The sequence below is a fragment of the Manacus candei genome, unplaced genomic scaffold, assembly GCF_025592945.1.
Source record: "Manacus candei isolate 608988 ecotype Guabito, Panama unplaced genomic scaffold, ASM2559294v1 h1tg000113l, whole genome shotgun sequence".
NCBI lineage: Eukaryota > Metazoa > Chordata > Aves > Passeriformes > Pipridae > Manacus > Manacus candei.
The window spans coordinates 1,562,486-1,589,720 of NW_026138161.1; the positions used below are offsets into that span (position 1 = coordinate 1,562,486).

The window sequence follows — 27,235 nt, forward strand, 5'->3', positions numbered from 1 at the left end:
GTGCATTACTTTTGTTGGGGTTACAGGAAAAGAGAGTGAGGAGTAAAAGCAAGAGCTGAGAAAGGTGTCTTTTGCCATGGCACAAGAGAGTTGCCTGATACTGCAGTAACAAAGCAAGAGCTGTAGACACCCAAACACAATGTCACAGGCAGCACAGCTATGGGCTGTGACCCTGAAGAAGTGAAGAGGGTGTCACTGTGCCTGGCTGGGCACTGCCCTGTGTGTCCCCTTGCCTTGCCTAGGGCCAGTAAGCAGCAGGATGTATCAGCCTGTAGATGCTCTGAGTCCCTAACAAGATACCAACAGGGAAAGGAAACACGCCATACACATTGTCGCCAAGGAGCTGATCAATTTAATTTTCAATAGGTTTAAGGAAGTCACTGAGTTACAAACAAACTCTGAGTCATGCCAAAAACTTGCTGCCCACGTAAGCCATGATAGAAATTGGTCTGTTGAATCTGCCAAGGGATCTATCCAGAGGCTTGATCCTGCACTCCCATGGACCCTTAAACTAGCAGAGGAATAAGCTGCATAAGGAGAGTACCAGGAGTGAGAGAAGGATGAGGATCGAGTGCAAGCCTGGGGGTTGGCACATGTCCTGTCACAGGAGACTAGGACTCCAGTCACTGAAGCCCCCACCAGCTGATCTACATTATCAGTCACAGCAGCTCCCTAAAAAATATGATTTTCTCCCCTGTTTCTCTTCATTAACAATGAAGGAAATACTTGTTTTTCCCAGATAGGCTTTGCCATCATCACTGTCCCACATGGAGAAAGTTCCTAATAACAGACTGAAAAAAGGTGAAAATGGATGAGGAATCTGACAGTGAGATGGACCACAGGGCAGAGGAGGTGCTCAGCACATCCTGCTCCAGTTACCCCCCAGTTTTCTGTTTGCCAGAGTTGCCCAAGGACAGTGCTCTGATCCCTTCCCATGACTGATCGGGACTGAGTGTGAGCACCAGCTGGTGAAGTGCAAACAGCTCTGAACCAAGCTGTGTAATTGTGAATGGCTTAAATCAGAGCTCAAAACCTGTGAAAGTCCTCAGGTTCATCAGAAGACGCGCGACCTTCAGGGGCAAGGGCTGATACACCGAGCGATGCTTTTTGTCTCTCGCATTGCTTCTCCATCAGGACACTCACTAATAAAGCACACCATTGGGAGGGTCTTAAAAATGAAAACAGGGATCTCGAATGGACCTTGGTACAACCTTCACTTTTAGATGTGAATGCAGAATTCAAGTTAAAATAAAGCTTTTCTAAAAACTACGTGACAAGAAATGACGAGTGCTTCAGTCAAGAAACCACACGCAATGCATTAAAATCTCAAGCAAGAACAGGAAGGCAATTTAAAAAGGAACTATTCTAATCTGAAATAAAAAGGAAAATAGGACATGCGTGTTAACACAGTCTGGTGGCCTAACCAGCTAAAAAGCCTCATAGGTTCAGTGTGCTAGAGGAATTAGATAACATCCTTTGCTCTCAGTGCTGTCCCTGGCTTTAAGAGCATCACAGGGAAAAAAGCTGAGCCTCTCTGAATGGGATTTCACTGCCTTAAAGGTGCTCATTTCTCCTCACATCTCCTTGGCTCACTCTCCAGCACACCTTCCACGAGCAAATGCACCAGAGGTCAGATACGAACAATTGTCCTCTTCCCAGGCTGCTCCTGACTCATTCCTTTAACACAGCTCATTTTGCCCTTGGTAGAAAACAGCAAGATGTGACTTTGTGCCTTAAAAGCTGTGTGGGAAATCTTTGATGTGCTGAAGCACGGGAGAATTTTAGCTGTGATTTCAGGAGGGACAAAATTTCAGTTGGATTTTTCCCTGCACTTGCACGGGCTATGCTGGGCTTGCAGTTCAGCAGAGGTGGTGCATTATCTGGTGCAAACAGAAGCAATGATGAGAAAAGGGAAAAAAAAAACCTTAAAAATATTTTAGCTGAACACTTGTTTTCTGTGGGAGCATATTTGGGGGCTTGCTATAGGACTTCCTTCCTGAATTTTGACAATCAATAAAATGTATATTTATTTATTTATATGGGTTTGAGCCTGTAGAAGCCTAGAAGATAAGGGAGCTAATGTGTATGTCTAAAACACCAATTTTTGGATAGCTGTGGAGCCAACCAAAGATTGTTGGTAATGATACACTCTCAAAAAGAACAGGATGTGGATGGAGCAGGGGGGCATATGAAGGTAGGGCAGCACTTTTCCAGGACAAACATCCTTGTTCTGACTCCTGGAGATCAGTACGACACAGTCCAGTGCAAGTGTAGGAATGAGGTTGAAAAGCAGGCATGGACTCCAGCAGGGGATCAGGATCCCCCAAGGCCCCCAAAGCCCTGCAACTCATTTCCAGAAAGGTCTGGAAGAATGGACTGCACACAATAACTAATTTGCATAGAAAATGATAAACTTATTTCCAGGTGGGGAAAACCTATCTATTAACAGGTACCTCCAGGAAGCCTGGGCACATGCGCTCCTTGTGGCCCAGCTGGATCAATGCTGGAGCCAAGACTGGTGCTCTTCCTTCCTTCCTTCCTGCCTTATTTTCTATCTTTCTTTTGCCCTCTCCTTAATTATTCTCTCTCTCTTCCCTTTCACCCCATCCCTTTATCCAAAACCCACTGCCATGTGCTTATATAAGGAGATCAGGGACTAACTTACACCAATTTCCATGCCAAGTGTGTAATTCACTAAATAAAAGCAGGCTTTTGCAGACCCTCTGACCTCTGTCGTTCCTTTTGACCACAAGCATCTACGAATCTTGGGTGTCCCTTCCCCTTAAGGTTGGGATGCCACAGAGCCTCCCATAGATCAGTCTTGACTCTCCTCCTCAGGCCAAGCTCCATGGCTCAAGATTTCAGAGGCCCCCCTCCAGTTGTGTGAAATCTTGAAAGGCACTTAATGAATTAGACATTATTAATATTCTCTTCCAGCATCAGAAGGCAGCAATTAACTCTTTGAAGACTCATCCCAAACACTGCTTTATAACTTTCAGGACTCAGAGGCAGCTATGTGATCTCATTGTGATTTTAAAGGATATCTTTCCAGAATAATTATTTTCCTCGTTCGGGGTGAGGAAAAAAGAAAAAAAGAAGAAGTTCAAAGTCCTGGTTCTGCCTTGGAGTGTGCATTAGTGATGTTAGATGTGCCGTAAAGATTTCAGAGCATGGAACATGATATGCTGCAATACTTTAGCTGAGCAGATGCCTTAAGGAGGTCATTCAACATGCCAGGCTCTAAATGTTACTTGGGAGTGAGAAAACATTATTTTCCCACTTCAACAAGACTTTCGCTTCCCTGTCGTGTGGAAATAACCTTTTGTGCTCAGTACTACTATTAATTTATTAGCCTTTTGAATGTCTAAATATTTTGCATTCTGTGGACTACATCAAAGTGCTGGCTGAGGGACAGGGCAGCACAAACACGTGTGTGCACTCAAATCCACGTATGTGCGTTTCAAAGAGCAGACCTGATGAGAGAAGACTTCTGCCTATACATTTCTGAGAGTGAGAACAGCCACCTTCTTGTGCACAGAACCACGAAGGAGCGCATTTATGTTATAATTAGATGTCAAACCTTATGAGCGATGACTATGTAGAAAAAGTGCTAAGTATATATTTCTATTGAAATCAATTAAAAGAGACAATGATTTTCTTTCCATTTAGATTGCGTGACGCCAGCACAAACTGCTGCAGTACAGTGCAGCTGTCAAGCCCAGCCTCGCTGCCTGAACAACTGCTTTCTGCTCGCCTGATGGAACTGTCCTGCACGGCACTGCTTTCCCTCAGAGATGAGCTCACCGTCAAAATGCTTCTATGCCCAACAGGGAATCATGTATATTTTCAGCAGATAGGAGGTTTGAAACAATCCCCTGAATAACTTTATGTAACAGGACTTAGGTTGTGTCTCTGGTGCTGAACGTAGCATGATCTGCTTTGTGCCCAGGAACAAAACACAGAATTTCTGCAAGGCAGGCTCTGGCTCAGCACATCTTACTGCAATGCTAGAAGTAAGACTCCTCCAAACAAGTAGTTATTGACTAAAACTGCAGGAGACAGGTGCAGTTCATTTGATGTCCCTAATTATTTAAAAGTTAGTGATCATGGACACTCTCAAAATTGAAAGGGGATGTTTTTCCCATCCCACACTGGGCACTGAAGAGGGGCAAGATGATTACCTTCTAGAAGGACCATTCCACGGGCTATGAAGGTGATTGGTGACTACCTTGGACATTAGCACACAACTTTTAATTAAATTAATTCCCCCCTGCGTGTACCCCATTGACACAACCTTTCTTTGACTCTTCATTCGCTCTCTCACGTTACGCCCACACATGCCCTCAGCCAACACTTCCTTTCCTTCTGCAAAATCTAACATTTCCTTAGGGATGTTCTTCCTACCTACTGTGAGTCACTGTCCCCATGGCAAAGTCCACGTACCTAACACTGAGCTAGGGAGCAGGTATCTGTACTGAGAACTTGGGTTCTTTGAATTTTTCCACCTGGGTGACTCCGTACGCCAGGGCCCTTCAGGGAAACCAATTTTCCTTAAAAAATGTGTGTGAGAGAGAAGAAAATCCATGAAGACTCAGCCAGAGGGCTATTCCCCATAGGCATCCACGGACTACAGAGTTGAATTCCAGCACACTGCCCTGTCAGGAAAAGACACGTCCGTGTTTTGCTCAGGAAGCAAACTGAAGTGACAGGTTCACGGTTTTAAGAACGAAAGAATACACTTTGGTACAATGTATGTGGCATTATCTTGTCCCATGAAATCACCATCAGCAATGCCTGAGCAGAATTGTCATGGCAGGGCTGTAGTTGGTGGCACGTGAGATGGCAAGGGGGGTTGCTAAAGTCAAGTCTTGAGAGCACTTCTTATCAACAGAGAAGTGATAAGCTAGAAACCCGGAACCAGCTTTCAAGCCCCAAAACCCTCCTTCAGGTCTGAAGTGGAGTTAACAACCTTAAAGTCAGAGGTAAGCTGACAAGCTGGAACCAAACCTGATTATAACTCAGCTCTTTTGGGCTCCAGTACAGACAGAGGGGGACTGTAATCCCATTCCATCTGTTTTTTGCCATGGGTACTTTGTGCCATATTTGGGATATTAATGAGCACAAGGAATGCACTAGAAACTAAACCTCTGAAAGCAGCATTTGTACGATGCTCCAGTGGGTAGAGAGAAACTGGACTTCAAAAAGTAAAAATCTAGTTGTGTTGAACTCCTGTTACTGCAGAGGCTGAAACTGTCTTGTGAAAAACTGAGGTAGCCTTGGTACGTTGTCAGGTGAGATGCCCAAGGTACAGCTGCAGAAAAATGTGCTTCAGCAGCTAGAGGATCACAGTTAATACTCAGTAATCTATAAATCATTGCTATGAAATTTCTCTATGAAAATGAAATTTATATAACCCTCATCAATCATAAAAAAATCATAAAGATGAAATTTTGCAGTCGCAATGCGAATTAAAGAATCCCTTAACCTGTTTGCAAGATTTGTCCTTATAGCTAATTAATTTTTAGATTGAGTGTTCTTTGAAAGAACTAATGGATAGTGAGCATTGTTGATTGATTATAAAACAAGCAGGAGGGTTTAAGAAGTGAGCTGTAAATGTAAAATCACTGCCATATTAAAATTCTGGACTATGCGACTGCAAGAAGGTATTAATACAGTATTTTTGATGAGTGTGTTTTATTTATTTAACATCAATAAATTTCTCTTAGTTGGCCTATGCCATACAGATCCATCAGACTGTCCTCTGAACTGTATCTCAGCAGATGAAAGACTAATTCCTTCCCTTAAGGAATCCAGAATCTGGATTCTATGATTCCATAAAATATAACTTTATAAATTTATGCAATGGGGAAAAAAAAAGCAACAAAATGAAAACCAATAACTACGAAGAAAAGGCAAAGAAATGTAATCCATGTATCATCCTGCTAGGGCTGCTCTTCAGAACTGCAAATCTACAGGTAACTTTTATTGAGCCATCATTACAAGCAGTGACAGGAGTTATTGAAAGGCCAGTCAATCTGCAATGACCTTAAAACATCAAGAGTGAATCAGGAGTTGTTAAACACTGCAAACAGTCTGCAGGAGCGTGCAGACGGTGAGAGAGAGGGAGAAAACAAGAGCTGTCGCCTTACCCGCTTCCTCAAATTGCAGGTGAGTGTGAGATTCCTCGAGAAGGAGTTTGCAAAAGCAGTATAGAAGTCCAACACTTTAAGCAAGGCTTCCCGTTTGATAATATGCAGGTCGCAGTATGTCAGAGCCCGAACGTTGGCACATGCGTGGGCCAGGCTGGTTTCCTTCCAGAAGATATCACCAAACACATCACCTTTACCTGAAAAACAGCAGGACAAATTTGTTGTAAACTAGAGCTTAGGCAGTGTTCTTCAGCACACAGATGATTTCTTTCCAAACTGCCTTACACTTCCAATTATTCTCACATAAGCCCCCAGCTGTGAAAACTAATAAGGGTGAAAGTTTTAGAAGCATCTGAGGTACTTGAGTATCCTTAACAATAGCCCCAGGTTTTTAAGGTATTTATAGATCACCCTGTGAAGTGTCACAAAGCATAAGAACCAGATTGTAAAGGCCCCCTTGTTGCTGAAGATACAAGTAATGGATTTTTCAAAGGCTTCCAAATATAATGAGCACTTAACTAGTGTTCAGGTGATTGAATATTTCAGGTGTCTGTTCCTAAGTGATTTAAGGAGTCCCACTCTTCCAAAAACCCTCTGACATCCAGGTTCCTACATCTTCACGGCTCTACAGTGTGGTACAGGAGCCAGCTTCCAGGGCCCAAGGACCACATTATAAAGGATGTTTAAACGTTTTTAATTCAACTGAAGTGGCAACACTCCTTCTGAAAAACCCATCAAAACCCTCACTGAGACTTTCAAACTTTAAATAGCCAGCTCTAAATCTGAAACACATCCAGAAGTCTAGTTCTAAACCCAAACTCATCCCTTTAAGTAGAGACTTAGGCTTAAGTCTGTATTTCAATGTTTGCTGAGTAAGAAAGGGCTTGACACTTTAGACATCCACATCCCACCTTCAACCAGCTGGGAAAATTACACCTGAAGGCCACTTCTGCATTGGCAGGCAGTGTAGCAGAACAGCTGATGCTGAGGACTTGCACATTTTGAGGACTTGGGACTAGTTGTAGTCCAGTCCCACGGACAGAGGAGCTCCAAGGACTGGAAGTGCATGAGATGTGCTCTGACACACCTTGGCTTCCTTTCCTCTGCAAGGAATTCATACACCACACACCTATGCTAGACAATTAAGTTGGACAAGTTGGGAGGACGAGGACATCAGATTCAAAATCACACTTCTGACCCAACAAAAACACCAGCATGGGTGCAGACTGGAGATGGGCTTTCAGGTTTGGACTCTGTGGTTGTTCCAAGAAGAGGCAGCGGAGTGGCAGCAATAGAAGCGTTCAAAAACTGCCTCTTGCTATGTGGCCACGGGCTGGGCAAGGGCCATGGTGTGTGGTTTGTGGTTGACATCTCAAATCCTGAAGCAGAAACCATGGTACAAAGGGTATTTTTTGTTTCAGACCCCAAAGATATCCCTGCTCTTTATTTTAGCAGTTAGTTATTAAAAGGAAAGTAAAATCAGTTAGTCAGTGGCTATTGATTCCAGGTACCTCAAGCAGGCCATTGCTGAAGGTTAATGATGTTATAGTTTTGAGATAAAAAGGTAACACATTTTAATATTTCCTCTTTTAAGAACTTGTAACATTTCACTCAACTCTACTGTGGGAACCAGAGTGCTAATTTATCCAACATTATTACTTTTGGGGGTCAGAGGTTCTATTTCTCTATTTCCATTTCTGTTTTAGGTATTGTATCCAGTAAAATATATCTAACATTTCTCAGGCAGAGTGAAATAAATGGTTCCAGTCCTCCTTCATTTCCCTGTTTTTATTTTCTAGCAAAAGTCTCTATAGCAGAATCATCCCTTAGAAAGTCTATAAATGCATCTCATTGCACTGTTTTTAATTCTACATATTTTGATGTAATTAAAATTAACTACAATACATAACACAGCTGGTATAATTTATAAAACAAGTTGTTTTAAAATGTTTTCCTTAATACAGAGCATTTTCTAGTAACATTATAATTTATCCAATGTACTGTTTTGAAATTACCTTTTGCAGTTAATTACCCTTGTCTATACCCACAGTTCAAAACCCAATTTACAGACATACTCAGCACAGTTACATAATTTATAGAAAACAGACCATTTCTGAAATGCACAAAATTGCTTAATGGATTTGCTCTCTGAGGTGGACACAGGACAGAACTGAGTCCTGCTTTTGGTGGCTGCAGAGTGCACTTAAAAAGACAGAATTCTACAATAGGGGCAATTATGGTTTTCCCTCTGAAATGTGAGTGAGCCACTTGTTTTCTTTTCAAATTGAAGGTAATACACAGTTAATTTAAGTCAAGAGGTTGAAAGCAGTGGATGCTCAGTCCAGAACTCTGCACGACGGTGTGTTACAGAATCTGTACACAAACCACTGATTAATGAAACCACTTGAGAAGATCTCAATGTCTTCAGTTCTGTGAGGCAGGGAACTGCACTGGCTCTCTCAGAAAGGGTGGGACATGATGAACTGAACTTATTCACTCTTCCATGAGCCATCGCCCACTGGATTTGAATGGTGAAACTCCAAACTCCTCTTACGTTGTTGTTTATACTCTTTAGAAATTATAAAATCTTGGAAGCTTTTAAGAGTTCTTGAATTTGACATTTCCCCACACAAGTCCAAGCCTTATTTGATGGTTATAAATGTGCTAAGGAATGTACTGAACGAAAACAAAACCTACCAGATCCTCCAAAACAACGTGTCTTTTTTCATAAATACAGAGATTAATGTAGTGTACTTCATCCCTATTAAATGTAGTTCACTGCATAGAGAGTGGTAATTATTCACTCAGGACAAGATTAGACGTTTCGAAGAAATTCTTTACTCAGTGGGTGGTGTGGCACTGGAACACGATGCCCAGAGAAGTTGAGGATGCCCAACCCCTGGAAGTGTTCAAGGCCAGGCTGGATGGGGCTCTGAGCAACCTGGACTAGTGGAACATGTCTCAAACTGTTCTACGATTCTAAGGCTAATTTTACACATTGCAACTAAATAAAAAAAAAACTTTCAGAGTTGCGACAGAAAATCTGACTGGTAGGTCTGACACGCCAGCTACTCAAAGACTTGCATATACATACATATTGTTCACTTGCAGGGAACATGCAGACCTCCAGGGAAAGCCCCTCTGGGGCTGGGCTGGGTTGGGAATACAAAGGCACTGGGGCTGATGTAGCCTGCGTGATTCCCAAAGCCTCTCTCTAGAGATTTATTGAGGTCTCAGCACATTAACTCTCAAACCTGCATGGTCCTTAGTCCTGAGCAGTCTTAATACCCCTCCTGACTGAAAGCAAAGCTGTGGGAAATTCTCCTGCCCCTGCTCTCACAGTGCCCAAAGCACTGCTGAAAAAAAGAATGCCCTAAATTAGAGTGGGAACTGCTTGCATACATTTTCCACTTGGTGTGAGGAAAGGGAGGAAGAGAGTCAGTATTTGGACACTGCTGGATTAAAGCTGGCAGAAACATGGGTGTAAGGATAGAATCACAGAATCAAAGAATCCTTTGGGTTGTAAAAGACCTCTAAGATCATCAAACCCAACCATTGACCCAGCACTGTCAAATCCACCACTAAACCATGCCCCTAAGTGTCACATCTATAGAATTACAGACTCATTTGGGATGGAAAAGACCTCCAAGATCATAAAAACTTGAATTTGGGGACTGAAAGAACCATGGAAAACAGTAAGACATGTAGGGTGTTGGTGACAGGCATAATTTTTGCTGAAATAGGTACACTGCTATCATTCTAAATACATAAAATATACATATATATATTCATGCATATTTTCATAAATATATTTAGAGACAATCATACAGTATTTAACTATGTAATAAGTCATGATATTTCTATGCACCATCTTCTATATTTTGATAACTCTCCCACACAGATTTGAGGGGGCAGATATTCTCCACAGCCTTGCACCATGGACTGACTTGCCAATTTGTCAGACAGCAGCTCATGCCTGGACCTTCCAGGCAGAAAAATTCGTAAGGGCCTTATGAAACTCCCCAGGAGATTGCAGATGGAAGGAAAAAGTGCTTGAACTTGCGGAATAAGGCTCTTGTTAAACAGTGTCTCAGAACCCACAAATATATATATAAATATATATATATAGAGATAAAAATATAAATATATATATATGTAAAGACAAAATTTGTCCTCCTTCAGATGGGGACAGAAACTGAGCTAATAAATATCCTAGCAGACATAGGAGTTTGATGGGTCCTTTGGAAGAAAGTTTAGGCAGGCAGTTAAAGAATCAGTTCTTGGTGGGAAATAGCACTGGGTAAAAACACATAAACAGGACCAAAGCTTCTTCTTAAGGTAATGAAGTGTTTTTCTGTGCAGTCTTAGCTAACAGACCAGCTGGCATTTCCCCCATTTTAAAACATCTCCAAAGTCCCATCAGTCACACTAGCAAAAGCTGGACATGATGAATAATGCCGGCTTTCCGTCACGATACACTCAAATCTTATTTTGCTTATAAAAAGCAAAGGCTGAAATTGCTTCACAACCAGTAAAACTGTATCAGGTAGAGAAAGTGTTCATCTAATCATTTCAATTCCCACTAACTATGAAGTGATGACAGCATGCACACAAGTGGAGATCAGTGACCAAATGCCACGTTCGTGCAGCCATAATCACATATACTGGTATCAATATTCACACAAATACATCTGTGTCTATATATCTGCAGTGGAACCTCTGGCTGCAGGACAGATGTGCCCCAAACTGATGTAGACATCCAGTGAGCAGGGAGGGAATCAGCTCCTGTTACCCAGAGCAGCAAACAGCTCCGTGATGGTTCAGGGATTAAGCCAGCTCTGCAGCTCCCTATCATGGGACGTTGGAGTTGGTTGCACAGGTTTACAAAATTGTGGGATATATTCATGGAATAAAACCTATCTGTGGCTATTAGACACTAAAGATTTCCCTCTGGGTGAAATAAAATTGAAATATAATTCAGTGGAGGATTGGAGAATATTCTGGGGAAGCACACATTCCTACCTTCTCCGGCACATCTGCTATTGATCATTTTTGGAGACAGGCTGCTGGGCTGCCTGGTTTTCTGGACTTAGTTGATACAGTTGTTTTTGTCTAAAGAGGGGATCTGGAGAAGATGGGGGTGATTCAGTGGTGCACATTCATCAGGCCCAGTTGCCATCTAGGACATCACTGCTTCCTGTAAGCACAGCCATGATGTGCAGAGATGACACTACACTGTGAGAGAGGTCTCCTTGCTCCTGTGAACGTTTTATCCTCAACCTCAGTCTTTTCCTGGGGCATCCAGAAGGGCCACAACTCCCTTGGAAATCAGATCAGAGCTGATCCCTGAGCAGTGTGAAAATCCAGCTCCAGGACTGCATGTGACCACGTGAAAGGGCAGAATGATGTGAGCAAAAAGCATTTCTAGCAAAGAAACACTAACAAGAGACTGTGCCAATGATCCAAGTCCGTGCTGGCAAAGGTACTTTGCATTATTTAACACAGTGCAACCTTCCACATCTGCACCTGGAAGCACAAAAGGAACTGACCTTTCTTCCAGCATTCAGGAAGAAATGCTGCAAGCAGAGCACAAGGTCCATAAAGATATTCTCCCCTCATCTCTCTCATTTTTAGTGCAAGGATCCTGGTGCTTCATATCTTTCTAGAAGCCCCAGCTCCTGGAGACAGGTTATTTCCATTTTGATTTTATACCGAAATAAGTTTCTATCCTTCCTGACTGATGAAATAAACCTGAAAGCATGAGCATTCCCACCACCTTCAAAATTCATAAGGCAAATACAATTGCCTCAAACTGTTAGTCTGATTTAAAAGAACTATATCTCATGATTTTTAAATAATTTTCCTTTTCTTGTGCTGCCAAGACTTCTGAGTTCCTGCTTTTGGCAGTGAAGCGTGCAGGTCTAATTCAAAAACATTTCAATTCAGTGAAAGGAATCTTTCTGACTCTGGAGGCTGTGGATCACATCTATAACACACCAGCTGGCACTAAATTAAGATTGATGTTTCTTATCATAATTAACTATCATGCAGATAGAGACAAAATATATTAAATTTACAAAATAATGTGAAAAATTCAAGTCTGTCAGTAAGAACTAATAACACTTTTGAACAAGTATCAGCAGGACTAAATCTTACACATGGTACTGTGGATGTCAACCCAGACCTGCAAGGTTTGACTGATTTCAAGGTAGTTAAGAACTGCACAATGCAGAGCAGCACGTCACACTCATTTTCAGATCAGTAACCCTTCAAGTATATTTGCAAAATATATTTGCAAAATATATTTGCAAAATACTTTGAGATTCAGCACTTTAAAACAGCCTGAATCACATTAATTATTTCAGTTCTGCTAGCTGAAAAAAACCCCAAACCCTTACTTTATGAATCATTTTCCTCTTAGTTAATTTAGAGCTTTAACTCATTGGAACACAGGGGACTTTTCTATAGATGAAATAGGACACAGGCTGTTCTGTAAATTGCTACCAGGTGCATGTTACTAACCTGGGGAAATGCTCACAATTAGTCTGCCTTGGTTGACTTTACATGAAAAAAAACAAAAAAAAAAGTTCAGTATAAAATATCCAGAGTTGATTTGACACAGGGGCAAATTCTGCCACCTTCTTTCCACTTGAGAAGAAACCCAAGCTGCAACTAAACTAATTAAAATCACAGAATTAGCCACTAATACTATGAGACGGAATTGCACTGACAGTTTTTCATGTCATAAAGTGCATCACATATGGTCAGTCTTGTCCTGCACGAAGCACATGCCCGGCTGTGTAGGCATGGAAACTCAAAGTGCTGGTGCATGGGTCTCAAGCATCAAATTACTAATGCTCCCAGAGGAGAACTATGGAGCACCTGGGTCTCCTGTTCACCTAAATGGGAGCTGCTACTTTCTCTGCCTCTAAAGAACTTTTCTCCATATGATTTGGTAGGAGACTTAATCTTTTGACCTCCAAACATATGTAAGATTTAGAGCAGAAAAAGACTCATCCCTACTTTCAGCTGTCATCCTAAACTCAAGAAGACACTTGCTTTCCTTTTTTCCTCTGATACTGCATCATGTGCCCTTCCCAGATCAAACATTTGGAAATAATTTATGAAGCAGACCTTTAATAAGGTCTGGCTTGCCTAATAACAATAAATCCAATAAACAACAGGTTGCTCTGGTATTATATGCAGAATATGCTGAGAATTAACATGCAACACATAAAGGCAAATGACTTAATTGAATACACGTGGGATCAGGACCGTAAGTGTGGCTGAAACATGAACTATTACATTTATATTCATTCTGGCTTGACTATCAAAACTGAATTCACTCAGCAACAGCCCCCACCAGGAGTCCAGTGGTCGATACCAATTTTTATCGCTATGCAACTTGAGCAATATTTTTGATCAATTCCTACAATCAACATCTGAACGCGGTGGGTCATTATTTTTCTGCTGAAAAAAACCCTACTTCTTTAAATCTTGTTAATCAATATGCCCAGTTTAAGTTACTGTGCAACTTACACAGCCAGCTGTGCAAACAGCAGGAGCTGGAAAGCAGCTTCCAGAGCCCCTTGGCTTGCATTGCCAATTATGTGAAACTCCTCGTCAGGTGCAAATTCAGGTTAATTGCAGCAGGGACAATTATTAGGCGCTCTCTGGTTGCTGATGCCTCTTTGCATTAGCCTGGGGACTCCAAACCCCCAGTCCTTCCTGAGATTCTTTGCTGAAAACACCTCCCTGTGTAGAGCAGTGGCAGTTAAATTGTTTACTCCTGCCTGAGATGGTGGAAAATCACTGATGTGCTTTCTCAGGGTCACCTCGCTTGCTGGGAAAGTTTTGATAATTAGAGACAAGACTGTTTGCCCTTCTCCATTATCCTGGAGACTGCAGATGAGTTATGTTAAAATGATCGTGCCTTCTTTCCTCCAGTGTATATCAGCACCTCATCACACCAGCTCTGCACAGGTGCACCCTCTGCTACAGCAGCAGCCAGCACCTGCAAAAGGTGGGAGCCTGGTCTGAAGAAATGGAGGCAACTAATGAGGGAAACATAATGGGGCACCTGGCTATCTCCATCAATGAGTCCTATAAACTCCAGATCTACAATTGGAGCCATTCTCTTACTGTACATGTTTCTGTAATGCTGGTTACTGCAGTGTCTGGGCATTTAATTATGCACAAATGAGAACAAAACCAAACCAGGGGAGAACAAAATGTCACAGTGCTGCAAGTTGCCCTGTCAATCACTAGGCTTCATCTGCTCTCAAGCCCAAGAAACACCAAAGGTGGGGCCATTGAGTCAGGAAAAGTGCTGCTGAACAAAAGGATGGCTGTCTCCATGGTGGAGCCTGAGGAAAGCACCTGGTTGGCATGCCAAGTCTCCTGAGGACACCCTTTCAGCAGGCAGGGAGACAGTGGATGTGCCAACTCACTGCGGCTGCGAGGGAAGGGAACATGATAAGGGAAGATCAAGAAGGGGAAAAGCAGCCACATCATGAAGTGATTCATGCTGGGACCTGAGGGAGGATGAAGCCCTGCACTTTGGACAGAAGCATGAATGTAAGAGATGGAAGACGATGGTTCTTAACCTGTTTTGATGTCCCTACCTGATTCACTTGTCTAGGATATTCCACATGTAAAAATACACCAAGCAATCCATCTGCAGGTGAGCATGGTTTTAAAAAAGAAAAAAAGACAACTCTTCCCTCTCTCTTTCTTTAAGCAAGGCAAATAACACACTCCTATATTAAATCACACTACACTGTTATTTCCTGTGCAAGGAGCATAGGCTGGCAGACAGCATGTCCTGCACGTTCCTGCTTTCATAGAGGAAATTAATGAGGACAAGTTTCCAAAGGATACTTATCACATTTCCACTCTAGGTTACTTCTGGGGCATGGAAAGGACGGACAGACTGATAGTACAGTCCTGCAAGTTGAACTTTCCCTAGGAAAACCAATGTGATGGCAGATGCTTGGAGCATTCAAAGCAGGTACTGAGGTTTTCACATTAGACAGAGGTTTTTAAACCTGCTCTCCGCCTTAGGCAGATTCACGTTCCTTGTGCTTGAACTTCTCAAAGCAGAACAGATCAATAAAAATTATGTTCTTCACTGTCTGATCTGCAGTTGCTATTTCAGCTGCCACATCTGCCACTATAAATGCCTTTGCAACTACATCTGGGAGAGATTTTCTTCCACAAGTGAATTTTTAGGATACGACATCCCATAATTACTCAGTTCACTATTCTTCTAAATAATCTGCCAGAGCATAAAAAGACTCTTCAGTGTGTTCTACAACTAGAGGTAGCAGTTTATCTTGCTTTAAGTTACATTTGCACATTCTGCCAATCCCTGTAGTACAGGACGAACACAGCTCTGAGTCACAGGATCGCACCTCAGCAGAGAGAATCAAAGGCAATTTGGGTAATCAAAGGTAATTCACTTTAACTAGATAATGTTAAAAGTCTCTCTAGCCAAATGGGGATTAACATGGATACCAGATTTACTACATCTAAAAGGTAGAAACAAAAAGTTCTTACTGTCATTCCAAACGTAAAATATTCATTAATAAATGCAATGAAGTTTTGCATGCAATCTATTTAGTGATGGCTCCTAGTTCAGTAAATTACATATTTATTGTTTTCACCATAAAAACCATTTATTTATTTTAAAGCTGCTACTTACTCTTAAAGCTTTTGTTTTTAAATAACTGTAAGCAAATATATCATCACTGAGATTAATAATAAAATTGAAATGGCCCAGTGAGCTGAAATACAAGGAATATTTGTTGATTTAGGAGCTTTCATCATAAGGATTTCACATCTGAATATGGAAGCAGATTCATTCTTACATTAAATCTCTCTTCTTTCAAAACCTAAGTGTATACTAGAATACAGAAAGGTGCAGCAGGTATTTGAAAAGAGTATGGATATGTGTTTTCCCAAGTTCATACTCTCCAGCTGGGAGGATCTGAGTGATGCCCTGGGGAAGCCGTTCCCATGCAGCCTCATCCACACACCTGCACACTGCCCAATCCCACCCCAGTCCCAGACACACATACACAGGCTTTTAAGGAAATGTCAGGAGTCTCTTTCAGCTACATGCTTGTCCTAATTCCTCCTCTCCTTACTCTTGCTGCCAGTTGGGAAGGAGCTGAAGTCTGACTCATGACCAGTGTTGGCTCTCTCTGCCCTCTTTCCACATACCAGTGCAACTCCCAAGTGCAACCTTTTATCTCCAAGTGATCATTCCCCAGGAGATATAAGAGAGACCTACAGAGCCCTCTGAAGCCACCCTTACAGGGAAGAAGCAGTACAGAGCTTCAGTGGGCTGCGAGGGACCCCCTCAGACCAGGAACCAGGAACCGACTGGGTTTGGCCACAGGGAGTCACAGCTCCAGTTTAAGAGAAGGCAAATATTCAACAGGATATGAGTTCTACAATAAATGGGTTGATTTTAACCAGGCAAGACGGGTTCTGGATGGTTTTCCTCTACATGGTTCTGCCTCTGAGGAGGATTGCCGCCTCAACACCCCTGCTGACTACTCAATCCCACCATCTGCTAAACCATCCCAATCCCATACAAGATAGCAAGGAGTCTGCATTAGTCTCTCTCCCACCTGCTGCTGGCAAACCAGGCAACACAGTGGGGTGACAGGGTGGTTAACCTGGAGCTCCCCCATCACTCAGACTTGTCATGACTGTGGCTTGACACATGGTGTGACCCTATCTCTTTGCAAGGTCAGATCAGACCATTTATTTTCTGTACAGCCAATTCACTACAAGTGACAATTTTGCTTCTTTATAGAGACTGTTGCAGGTGTTATTCTGGGCTAGAATGAAAATCCCAGTGTGAAGGTTAATGTGGAAATCCTCCTGAGAGAGTAATATTAAGCAATGTGCATTTCCTCCAACAGGCTATTTAAAAGATGTCGAGCACACAGATGCCATTCTCTTCTGCTCAGAGACACTGCAACTGTGACCACTGAGCCATACTGGGCAGAAAGAGCATTCCCAATGGCATAAAAGATTAAGGGTTTGCTTCTAGAGTAGGATCTCTGGAGACACAGTATCTCCATCTTATGACAACCACCAGCCTCCTGTAGTCCCAGCTGATGTCAAGCAAGACTAGTTAATATTCAAAACTAAGCAAAAGGAAAATACACACAAACCAGAAGCATTTCAACAGAGATCACTGTACCTAAAATAGCCACCACCTCGTCGTCCTGGATGACTTCCAAGGATCCTGAGACCACAAAGCAAAGAGCATCGACGCTTTCCCCAGCGTGATAGATGAGGTCCCCCGGGGCGCAGTGGATGGTCTGGAACTCCACGGCCAGGGCCCGCAGGCAGCCGTCGCTGGCCAGCCGGAAGGCAGGGTGCTCGTTAAAAACCTTCCGGTTCAGGTGCACGCAAATATCTGCCCTCATGTCCTTCGGGCAAATCGAGAGGACCTGAGCAAGAGAAAGAGGGAAAACAGTCAGCTGGGAAAGTGACACCAGGCTTTATGAAATAAACCAATGGATGGATCTGAAGATCTGCCTGGGGGGGATCTTGAAATCCATTCATCCTATAATTTCATAAAGCTTCTGGTGGGAGCTTTATCCTGATTTGGGATAATCTTTTTCTATCTATCTACTGTTTTCATCGCAGCTGAAAGGGTGATTTGGAAGACAGGACCATTCTGTTACACTGTGCTCATTCCTAACAGCTTTCACACTTGTTTTCCAGAATTGCAGGTGGCGCTACTATGTTCTGTTTGTGGTTATCCCTCCAGACTTGGTGCCCAGACTATCCTCCTGCTGCCATGCTCAGTCCTTGCAGGAGCACAGAGCTGAAGGACCTTGAAGACATGCAGAGACAGACCACTCACAATAGAAAACATCACATTTTGTTCACAGCCAAAAAACCCAGGTCTCAAAAGTCTTGATGTAGGTGACCACTTACCGACACATATCCAGACACACCCAGGGTTCAGTTTCAGTGAAACATAGAAGGAATAACCTGCCCAGGAGGGCTTACAGACTAGAAAATCCACGGAGATTAGAAGAAAAAGGAAGTATAATGAAACCTTATGAAATGTAAAGTAAAGGTGAGTGAAAAGCTGCCCTGTGAACATCAAGACATCTCCATAGCAGACCAATTAAATAAGACCTTCGACTAGTTTCTTACCTTAAATAGCTTTCCCTACTGAAACAGTAACACAAATACACCTGAAGAAAGAAAGTGAAAACTTGTGGGTCTTGTTAGGTTTGTAAACTGTGTGTTTAATATTTGCACATCCTCCTGAACACACTAACATCCTTATAATCCTCAGATGCCTGGTATCTAATTGCACTGAGAAACATACAAAACCTTTCAGTGTTTTTCTAGGACAAATCATCAGAAAAGTGTATGAGACTAAGAGCACTCTGGAAGTCTCATATAAAGAAGACTGCAGATCGATAGTACTGATTAATTTCTCATTGTAGGGAATTAATCTGGCAGCTTGCTCTGCAGATAGTGAGGGAGACAGGGACATTGGGTCAATGAGTTGACCACTGAATATTAGCAGAGAGAGACTCTGGTAACCCCGACTGAGCTTTGAGGCAAATGGTCATGTTAATAATGAAGTAAAGCCACGATTTTAATTTCTATTCAATGAAGAAGAGGTATAAAACTTACTATTGCAAAGCATTACTAAAGGTCCTAAAACATAGTATGTGAAAAGGATAAACAGCTTCTATTTCAATAATAATATTTAGTCCTCTCCTTATTTAAATATATCAAAGTTCCTTTGCAGTCAAAGACGATGAATGCAAAAAGGTGTAATACAAGTTATTCTCCTATTCTCTGTACTGTAACAGTCTGAGGTGAGAAGAGGCTACTGCAACCATCTACACTAACCTCTTGCATTAACAATTTTCACATCAATCCCAGAATACCTGGTAAAATTATAGCCTAGAAGGCCTTGATTTAATTTATAGGGTAGTTGTTCCAGGGGATAGCTACTCTTTCTTTCAAAACATGTTGCTTCTGAAGTGATTTCTTTTTTAGTTTTCAGCCAACAGCCAGAGAATCTTCTCATCTTGTTCAGATAAAAGACCTGCAATCATCAGGAATCTCTCCCACATGCAGGTGTTTATAGGAAATGATCAGGTCATTTCTCAATCTCATCCTAAGAAAAACAAGAGAGATGGATGATGCTTTTTGTGCCTAACACTGTGAAGCACAGTATCTCTTCAGAAACTTCCCCCTGCATGAGGCTTTCTCACTTAAAACCACCTTCCCAGAGCTAGAAGATAATTATTTTTTTATTTGATTTAACACAGAGTAAGTCAATTTGGGTTAATGATATTTTTCTGTAACAAAATGCTGTACAGAACACATTAAAATACCCTCCATAAGTGTGTTTTATCATAAAAATTAATAATAAACACATTTGACAAGACATATTCTCCATAAACCATCATTTGCATTAGTAGTAATGTCTTGTCTGAGTCACTGTTGACCACATTCTGTAGCACATTTCCATAATTTTATTAGGGACAGATGTCAATTTCACAAACTTCTATTTTCCTGAGTCATTCCATTTACCATTAGAAATATGGGCTCACCTTAGTTTTTCAATAAAAAACAAAGATTACTTTGGAAAGTGATTGCTTCGTCTCGGCCCTACTTCTGGATCAAACAGAAAGTTTGTCTGTATTATAATAAAACAGAAACATGACATCTTTCTTCACCTCAATAGTAACTTAATGAAAAATTCTGCTTTCTTTTGTACCATGATTGATGATTTTTAACATTTTAATCTACTCTTGCACCTAAATGATGGTTATAAGTTTTTTACGTCCCTTTAATACTTTCAGAAATGTAAATGGTTTTAACTTAACAAGGTCACGCCAGGAATTCTCAAACACTGCTCTTAAGAAAAATGTCTGTGTTCATACGTGACTGATTACTGAATTTTATCTTTTAAGCTTCCAAACTGCAGGAGAAATTGGTTAAACTATTGCAGAAGTTGTTCCTGTAAGATTCTGAGATGTTCCAGGCCCCTTTGTCTTTTGGAATGCAAAGTAATTGAGTCCCTCAAGAATAAAAGCCACTTGGCTGCAAAGCAGCATACTATCTCCTCACAGATACAGACTTATATACAGACTATTAAAAGTGAGCACTCGAAGAATTGCTCTTTTTATAGACACACAACAAACATATGTATCATCTGACACCCTAATATGAAGAGATGGATAAAATTCCATTGCACAGAAAAAGCCCACCTCAAAAAGCATAATTCAGAATTTTTCTGGTATCTTCATAAAGTGATTCTCCTAATGGCGTATCATTGTACGTAGACACATGAAGATAGCACTTATCAACTAGTACAGCACTAAGTGAGTAATGATCCAAGACTTAGCCAGGAACAAATACAGTTGAGTTGTATTGTTTGAGTTGTAACTCAAACAATTTGAGTTTTCTTGCCTGCTACACAGGTATTGAGAACAGAGAGTGAAGCAGATGAAAACTAAAAAGAAATATTTAATATTTAAAGATATAGCAAGGTATTGTTGATTACCAGAGATAAATGTAGATATATGTAGGGAAAAAAAGAGAGCAAAGATAGAGAATTGCAACATTCAGCTCCATGTTTACTGTATGCTCCAAGGGCTCCATGAGCTCCAGCCTGTCTCGGCAGCACTTCTTTTTGTGTTCACAAATACCAATGTCATGAATGCAGAAGGAGTCTCACAGATGCCACCAACTTCTCTATTCCTTATACTATACAAAGGGGCTGTTGGTGACACAGATCACAGTAAGCAGTAATTTTCATGCTTCCAAAGAGAACACATAATGAGATACAGGATCACACAGAGGCATTTGGAAGCTAATGATAAATAGTCCAAAGACCCTAAGATCAGAAAATGAGCACTTCGAATTCAGATAAATATTCATCTGAAAATGATTCCTTATTGACAAGAATTGGACATTATTACTGTGAAATGGTCTTACTAAGATCTCAGCATTTTTAAGGCAGCATGCAACTAAAAAGATACAAAACAGCAGCAACATGATTGTCCCTGAGTCCATATGGTGTCAAAATGCACACATATGGGTGTAAAAAAGAAATTTAGTTGAAGGGAAAGGATACCCTATAATGCTCAGTCATTTTTTTCACTGTAAAGGAAATGCCTCAAACACATCATGTTAATAGAACCAAAGTTCAGCTGGGACATTTGTTCTACCCTGTGTGTTCTTTCAGCAGCGCAGCAAAAACCACCAAGACAAATTTCTTAAGAGGAAATTTCCTTAGAGATTTGAAGACCTTTCTCAGTGAAACCTGCAGTTTATAAGGCAGGCAGGATATTAAGGTCACTGACAACAATGCTTTAGTAACTGATGGGTTTGGAGCTCACGACTTGGAGCGGGAAGTCTGCAGGGACCAGATGCTTGTGCTGCTACAGAAGTTGCTCTGTAATAAATCTGCAGCCACAGACTTTGCAGTCATCTTTCCCATATGCATCCAAGCAGCGTGAAAGAACAGAGCCTGCTATGTATCAGTGCAAAATCGGAGGAGAAGTCTGAATTCTACCCAGAGGAAAATCTTTGCTGGCTGTATAAACTGTGACTCCACCAGAAAAGGAGCAAGGCTCCGTGTCACACATGAACAGCACGTGTATCCACAAAGACCTGAACTACTACAAAGCTGAGAGAGGAGAAAGTAAAGCACAGAATAACATTTATGATTTTCCCTCTCTGCACAGAAAGCAAAACCTCCTCAAAGCCGGTATAAGACAATTGCTGAGCTCTGCCATCACCAGCTGGCACCCAGGTGGCACAGGCCCCAACATGACACCCAATGCAGAGACTCAACACCATCATCATCTCTAGAGCACCCCATGGTATATGTAAAATACTGATGGTGAGTGAACAGCTTGTGGGTGCTGCTAGAGATTGGGACAGCAACCAGCTCTGGAAGACCCACAGGGTCTCACTGTCTTTTCAGTTCGAGATCTGTAAGGGGGTGGGAATTAAAATTCCCAAGGAGGAGGTTTCATCTGATTTTTTAACTCCCTCATCCGTTTCCTCAGCATGGTCAGGCAGTTTAAGATAAGCCCCTAGAACAGCTCAAAGAACTCTACAGGGAGCAGAGATTATAAGAAAAATTCAAAGAAAAGCAAATGAATGAAAAAAAAACCTGTACGGATTAAGAGCATGTCCAAACAATATCTTTTAGGATGGGTTTACAGGTTTAAGCATTTGTTAAAAAACCTTCCCCAGCTGGATAACACTACAGGATGGCTTAGCAGATATTATAGAATCTGTTAAGACTTGTTAACAAAAAGGGCAGAGGCCAGTGAATCACGAACATTATCTATTGTCAATCCTCTTTCAGCACACAGGATTGTCACTTTCTGGGGGTTGTAGGTAGGGAACATGCTGGTTGATACTCAAGCAAAGAGCTTAGACAGTCTTTGTGCTGTAATAACAAGGACTGTTTCCTAAATGAATAACTGTAACAAATATCAGAGATACTAAGAATGTCAGCTTTGAAAATACATATAATAAACTCCTCCAACTTCTTACCCATTTGAGACCACAGATAGCTCTTTTTATTTTGTGGAGAAAGGCCACTCTGGGTTTTCAGACATATTCAGTGGCCACAATCAAGGTCAGTTCTTTCAAAAAAAAAAACCTACAATACTCACTAGGCACCTGACCAAGTTACTCAGATTTTCAGAAAGATTTGGCTCATTTGAATGTTGAATTCTTTTTCAGGCCTGGCCAAAAGTGTTACATTCGGAGGCCAAAGAGGCAAAGGTAAGAAAAGAGTAGATTGGCAAATCACAGAGCATTTTCCTGTAATAATCAGGTAATTTTGTAAGTAACTCGGAGGTGATATAGGGAGCTGAGCAGTAATTAACCCTGCATGCTTTAGGGTAATCTTTAATACATCACTGAATATCTTGGCACTAAGAACTGAATTTCAGCAGCAACGGTGCTGTTTTAATTGGAATAGAATCCAAGGTCATTTAGATTTAAATGCTCAGAAATCATGATTTGAAAATCATGTCTAAGTTGAGTTTGGCATGTTTTCTTATTAATAATAAATGAGCTGAACCAGTGAGTAAAATGGATAGATTTGGTGGTGTAGTAACAAAATTAAGTGGTTTTTTCAGCTGAGTAACATGAATAAGAGACATTATGAAAATTCCAAGAAATTGGCTGTAGAGTCCATTAAATTCTATTTTGTCAACACAGACAGAGTCTGGCTAGGGGTTTGAAAATCAGGGGAAGATGAGAGGCATCACTATGCCTCTTTTAACGAATCAAGTGGTTCAACAGCAAAGGGGCTATTGGCTTGTCTAATGCACTGAAAAGTGTGGCACACTACTCACATCCACTGATGACCCAAGGTAGTAGATCCCAGGTTGCCTAGGGGTTATACTTTTAGAGGTTTTATTGTTTTCAGTTTTGCTGTAATATCTGTACCAAGCAAAATTATTGCAGGGCCTTCTAATGGGGCAAAGGATAGCAGACCACAGGGAAATCTGTCATTAAAAATCAACTTTCTAGATAAAAGAAGAAAAAGAAACATCAGAAAGGATATGGCATACATCAAAGGATTTCTCAAGTCACAACAGTTTTTGGAGCAACAGCTTCTGGCACAAAGGTCACCCTTGGAAGAAGGAAATCGATCAGTGGATTATTTTATTTTGAGCTCCTTCTGGAGGTGGCTTTATTTTCAAACATCCATCCTTATGTAAAGACATTCAAGGAAATGAAGAATGAAAAGAGATCTGGAGAAGACCTTCCCCAGTATGTGGTCTCTGGAATAGACAGTCCCTTGTCTGCTCCATCCCTTTGGTGGCAGTGCTGCCTGACCCATCCACTCAGGTACTTATTCCCCCAGGAAATAAGCTTGTGAGCTGTTCCATATCCCTGGCATTTTCTCAAGTATGACAGGTTCACAGCTCATTCTGTATCAGTCCCAAGACAGTACATCCAAGATATACATCCAAGAGTCAGAGATAATTGTGGATAGTCTTTCCTGGCTCTGCAGAGTGCATACAGGAGGTAAATAATCCATGCTATCCATGAAGGGGAAACAGAAAGCCCCATCGGTGCACAGGCCCTGCTCACGGACCTCTGGGAAGGACAGGGAGACCTTGACCATCTCTCCTGCATCCCACTCTCCAAAGAACCGTGGATTCACACTGTACCTGGTCCTAGCTCAGCTCTGTGAGGTGAGGGACGACTTCTTGTTCACCTCGTCCCGATCTGCAAGGAACGACCAACAACCTCGCCTCTACAACGAAACAGAAATACTTGTCCAAACGATTTTTACCTCCCCTTTGCAGCAGGGAATTGTATGCAGCTGTTACAGCTAATTTTGTAGAAGTTCTCCTTGGCCATGAGTCTTGGAAGCCTTCTACCCTGGTCTTTCATGAGGAAATCCAGCCAGCACTTACGGACACCTCTATGTGATGGGACATGGTAGGAATGGCAGTCTGATTCCTCTATGGCAGCCTGATTCCTCTACGTGTCTCAGGGTATCACTAATTATTGCTATGGCTCTTGAAGAACTTATTAACAGCAAACATGAATAAACTGCATTGTCCTTGTGTAAATTAACTTTTAATGAAGGTACAACCTGTGTCTATTTACCATAAACCCATCTCTCCTGTATGAAAGCTTAGAGAGCCAGCAGTGAATAGTTTTAATACTGTGTAATTCTCTCATGATTTCCATTTCAGTCAGTGCAATGTGAAATTGGCTCTCATTATCCCAATTGCCATTGATGTTCAGGTTGAAACTAAATAAGATGCCTTTTTTCTCTTTCAACCTATGGCTTTTCTGAAGGAAACTACTGTTAAAACATGATAGACATTTATTTAATTGCTTTCTGAGCAAATTCTAAGCCATACAACAGCACAGAGGTCAAGAAGAGAAAATCTTTGGGTTTTACTGACATTTCAGAGCATCATCATTAGATAAGACCTTGAAACACCTGCATGTTAGTTAATGGTTGTTCTGCTTTCATGGATAATGACCTATTTCTTACAGAAGAGCTAATACCTATAAATTTCTCATTTGCTGCCTGGAGATTTTAATAAAAACTAAGAGATTGGAATTCAGCATGTTTCATATATCAAATTACTACTGTAAAGATTTTATTCAGCTGCTTGTAAATGGTCATATACAGAGCCTCTTTTATACCTCTCACAAAAAGAACCCCCAAAAAACAGGTTCTGATGGATGAGAGATATTGTTTAGAGTTTAAAGGCTTCTCAGGTTTGTCATGTTTTTAGCCCTGCTCATTATTAGATGAATGACTCTGAAATCTGTATCGTTAAACATTAAAAAAAAAAATAAAATAAATTCCGTCTTATTTGAGCCATTGTTACACCAGGAGATGAGTCCATGTGCATGTATTACATATATCATCCCAGTTGTCAAGAGTAGGGCTCTCATGATAAGTGATTTAAGATTATGGATCAGAGGCCACTTGCTTTCCCTTAAGTTATAATAATAAATATGCTAATGCTTTTAGTGTCATTGTTAATTCCTTGTTTGTGAACACTCAGAGACAGGCTGAGGTGCTGTGCTTTGAAGGAAGGATCTGAAGATGAGCTATTCCCAAGGAGATTGGGGAATCCAAAATTCTGAGCTTAAAGCACCGTCAATTCAGTGTGGGAGATGAAGTCCTCTCCCACATACAAGGAAAACAGACTGGGGCTTTAAGGCAAAGTTCTGTTTTGGACATCTTGCTACGCAAGCAGCAAGGGCTACATTTTCATTTTACCTTCTCCATGCTGACTTCCACTTTGCCTTGAGTTCCCACGTGAGGACTCATCAGTTTTAGCCAAGAGTTTGTCTGGGACTACACAATGAGTGTGTCATTCAAGCATAAATATTTGAGATCTGAGGCAACAAAACATATGTGAAGTGGTAGTAATTCCAATCAAGCTACTAACCTATGTTTTAATTTCAAGTATGTGTATTTAAAATCTTCAGTTATCAAAGAAACACATGCACATGTGTTTACTTTTACTTCATCAATACTAGGATGGTTCAACGCCATAGGAACCTACTCTAACACTCATTCTTCCTTCTTGTGCTTTGAATTTAGGTTTCAAAACAAAGCTATTTCAACATCCTGACTGAATGAATGAAATGTATTATAAATTTGTGGCAAATGATGTTGCAAAACACATTCCAAAGTGACAATGCAGATATATTTGGAACAATTTAGGATGTAATCACGTATGTTAGGTTGAAAAACAACCTTGGATGATGGAAACTGTCTGAGCTGTCTGATGGAAAATGAAAAGTTGAAATTCCTCACTAATTATCATGTGTCATGAGCACACATGTTTTGCAAGATAATAAGAAGCTTAATGAGAAGTTCATAAAAATTAGGGAGAATGGGAAATTGTGTGAGGCAAATATATCCAGACAACAGACTGGTCAGAATGTCACTACTGGAGTTTTGAAAACCAGACTGGTAGAAACCCCTGAGGGCAGGTCCAGGCTGCCAGACAAAGTAGTGCAGAAAAACAATTCAAAACCTGGGACAATAACCCCCACTTCCAACCTATGTTGGAGCACTATCTGGATTTAGCAGCTCAGCTGCAGGTGCTGTGTAGTCCCATTAGCCCCACTAATTATCTACAGTAATAAATCTGAACTGACACTGGGTACCTTGAAGGTCCCTGTAGTGTATTCACAGCCACTTGCCTGCTCTAGGTTTGGTACAGACAGATTCAATTTAAATGCAGAGGATCTTATGGCAGGGCTTGATGGTGTAATGAAGGAACTAAGGCAAGAGAAACAATCCACCCTAGATGACTAATCTCTGGGACTGTACCACTGTTTCTATGATTTTTCAGCTGGTATTCACAACATTTCCTCATTTGTTTTGGTGAAGCACATCATAACACCTTCCTGAGTGGAGATACAGGTAGGAAGACTGGCTACGTCACAGCTTTCCAACCTTTTGCTAAAGTTAAAGCTTTCTCCTGCAGCAGGAAGCAAACTGCCTGATCCCTACACTCCTTACAGACCCTGGGATGTTCTGTGCAGGCACTACA

The 27,235-nt window shown here is 41.3% G+C and overlaps 1 protein-coding gene across 1 annotated transcript in view; it reads right to left on the reverse strand.

Annotated features, from left to right (window-relative positions):
- The window catches only part of KCNH5 (potassium voltage-gated channel subfamily H member 5), a 161,674-nt gene that overhangs the window by 24,078 nt on the left and 110,361 nt on the right, over positions 1-27,235 (reverse strand). The window contains exons 9-10 of the mRNA XM_051769866.1: positions 17,368-17,620; positions 6,150-6,346 (exon numbers count right to left, since the gene is read on the reverse strand). Coding sequence (XP_051625826.1) covers positions 6,150-6,346; positions 17,368-17,620 — 450 coding nt within the window. The remainder of the gene's footprint in view (positions 1-6,149; positions 6,347-17,367; positions 17,621-27,235) is intronic.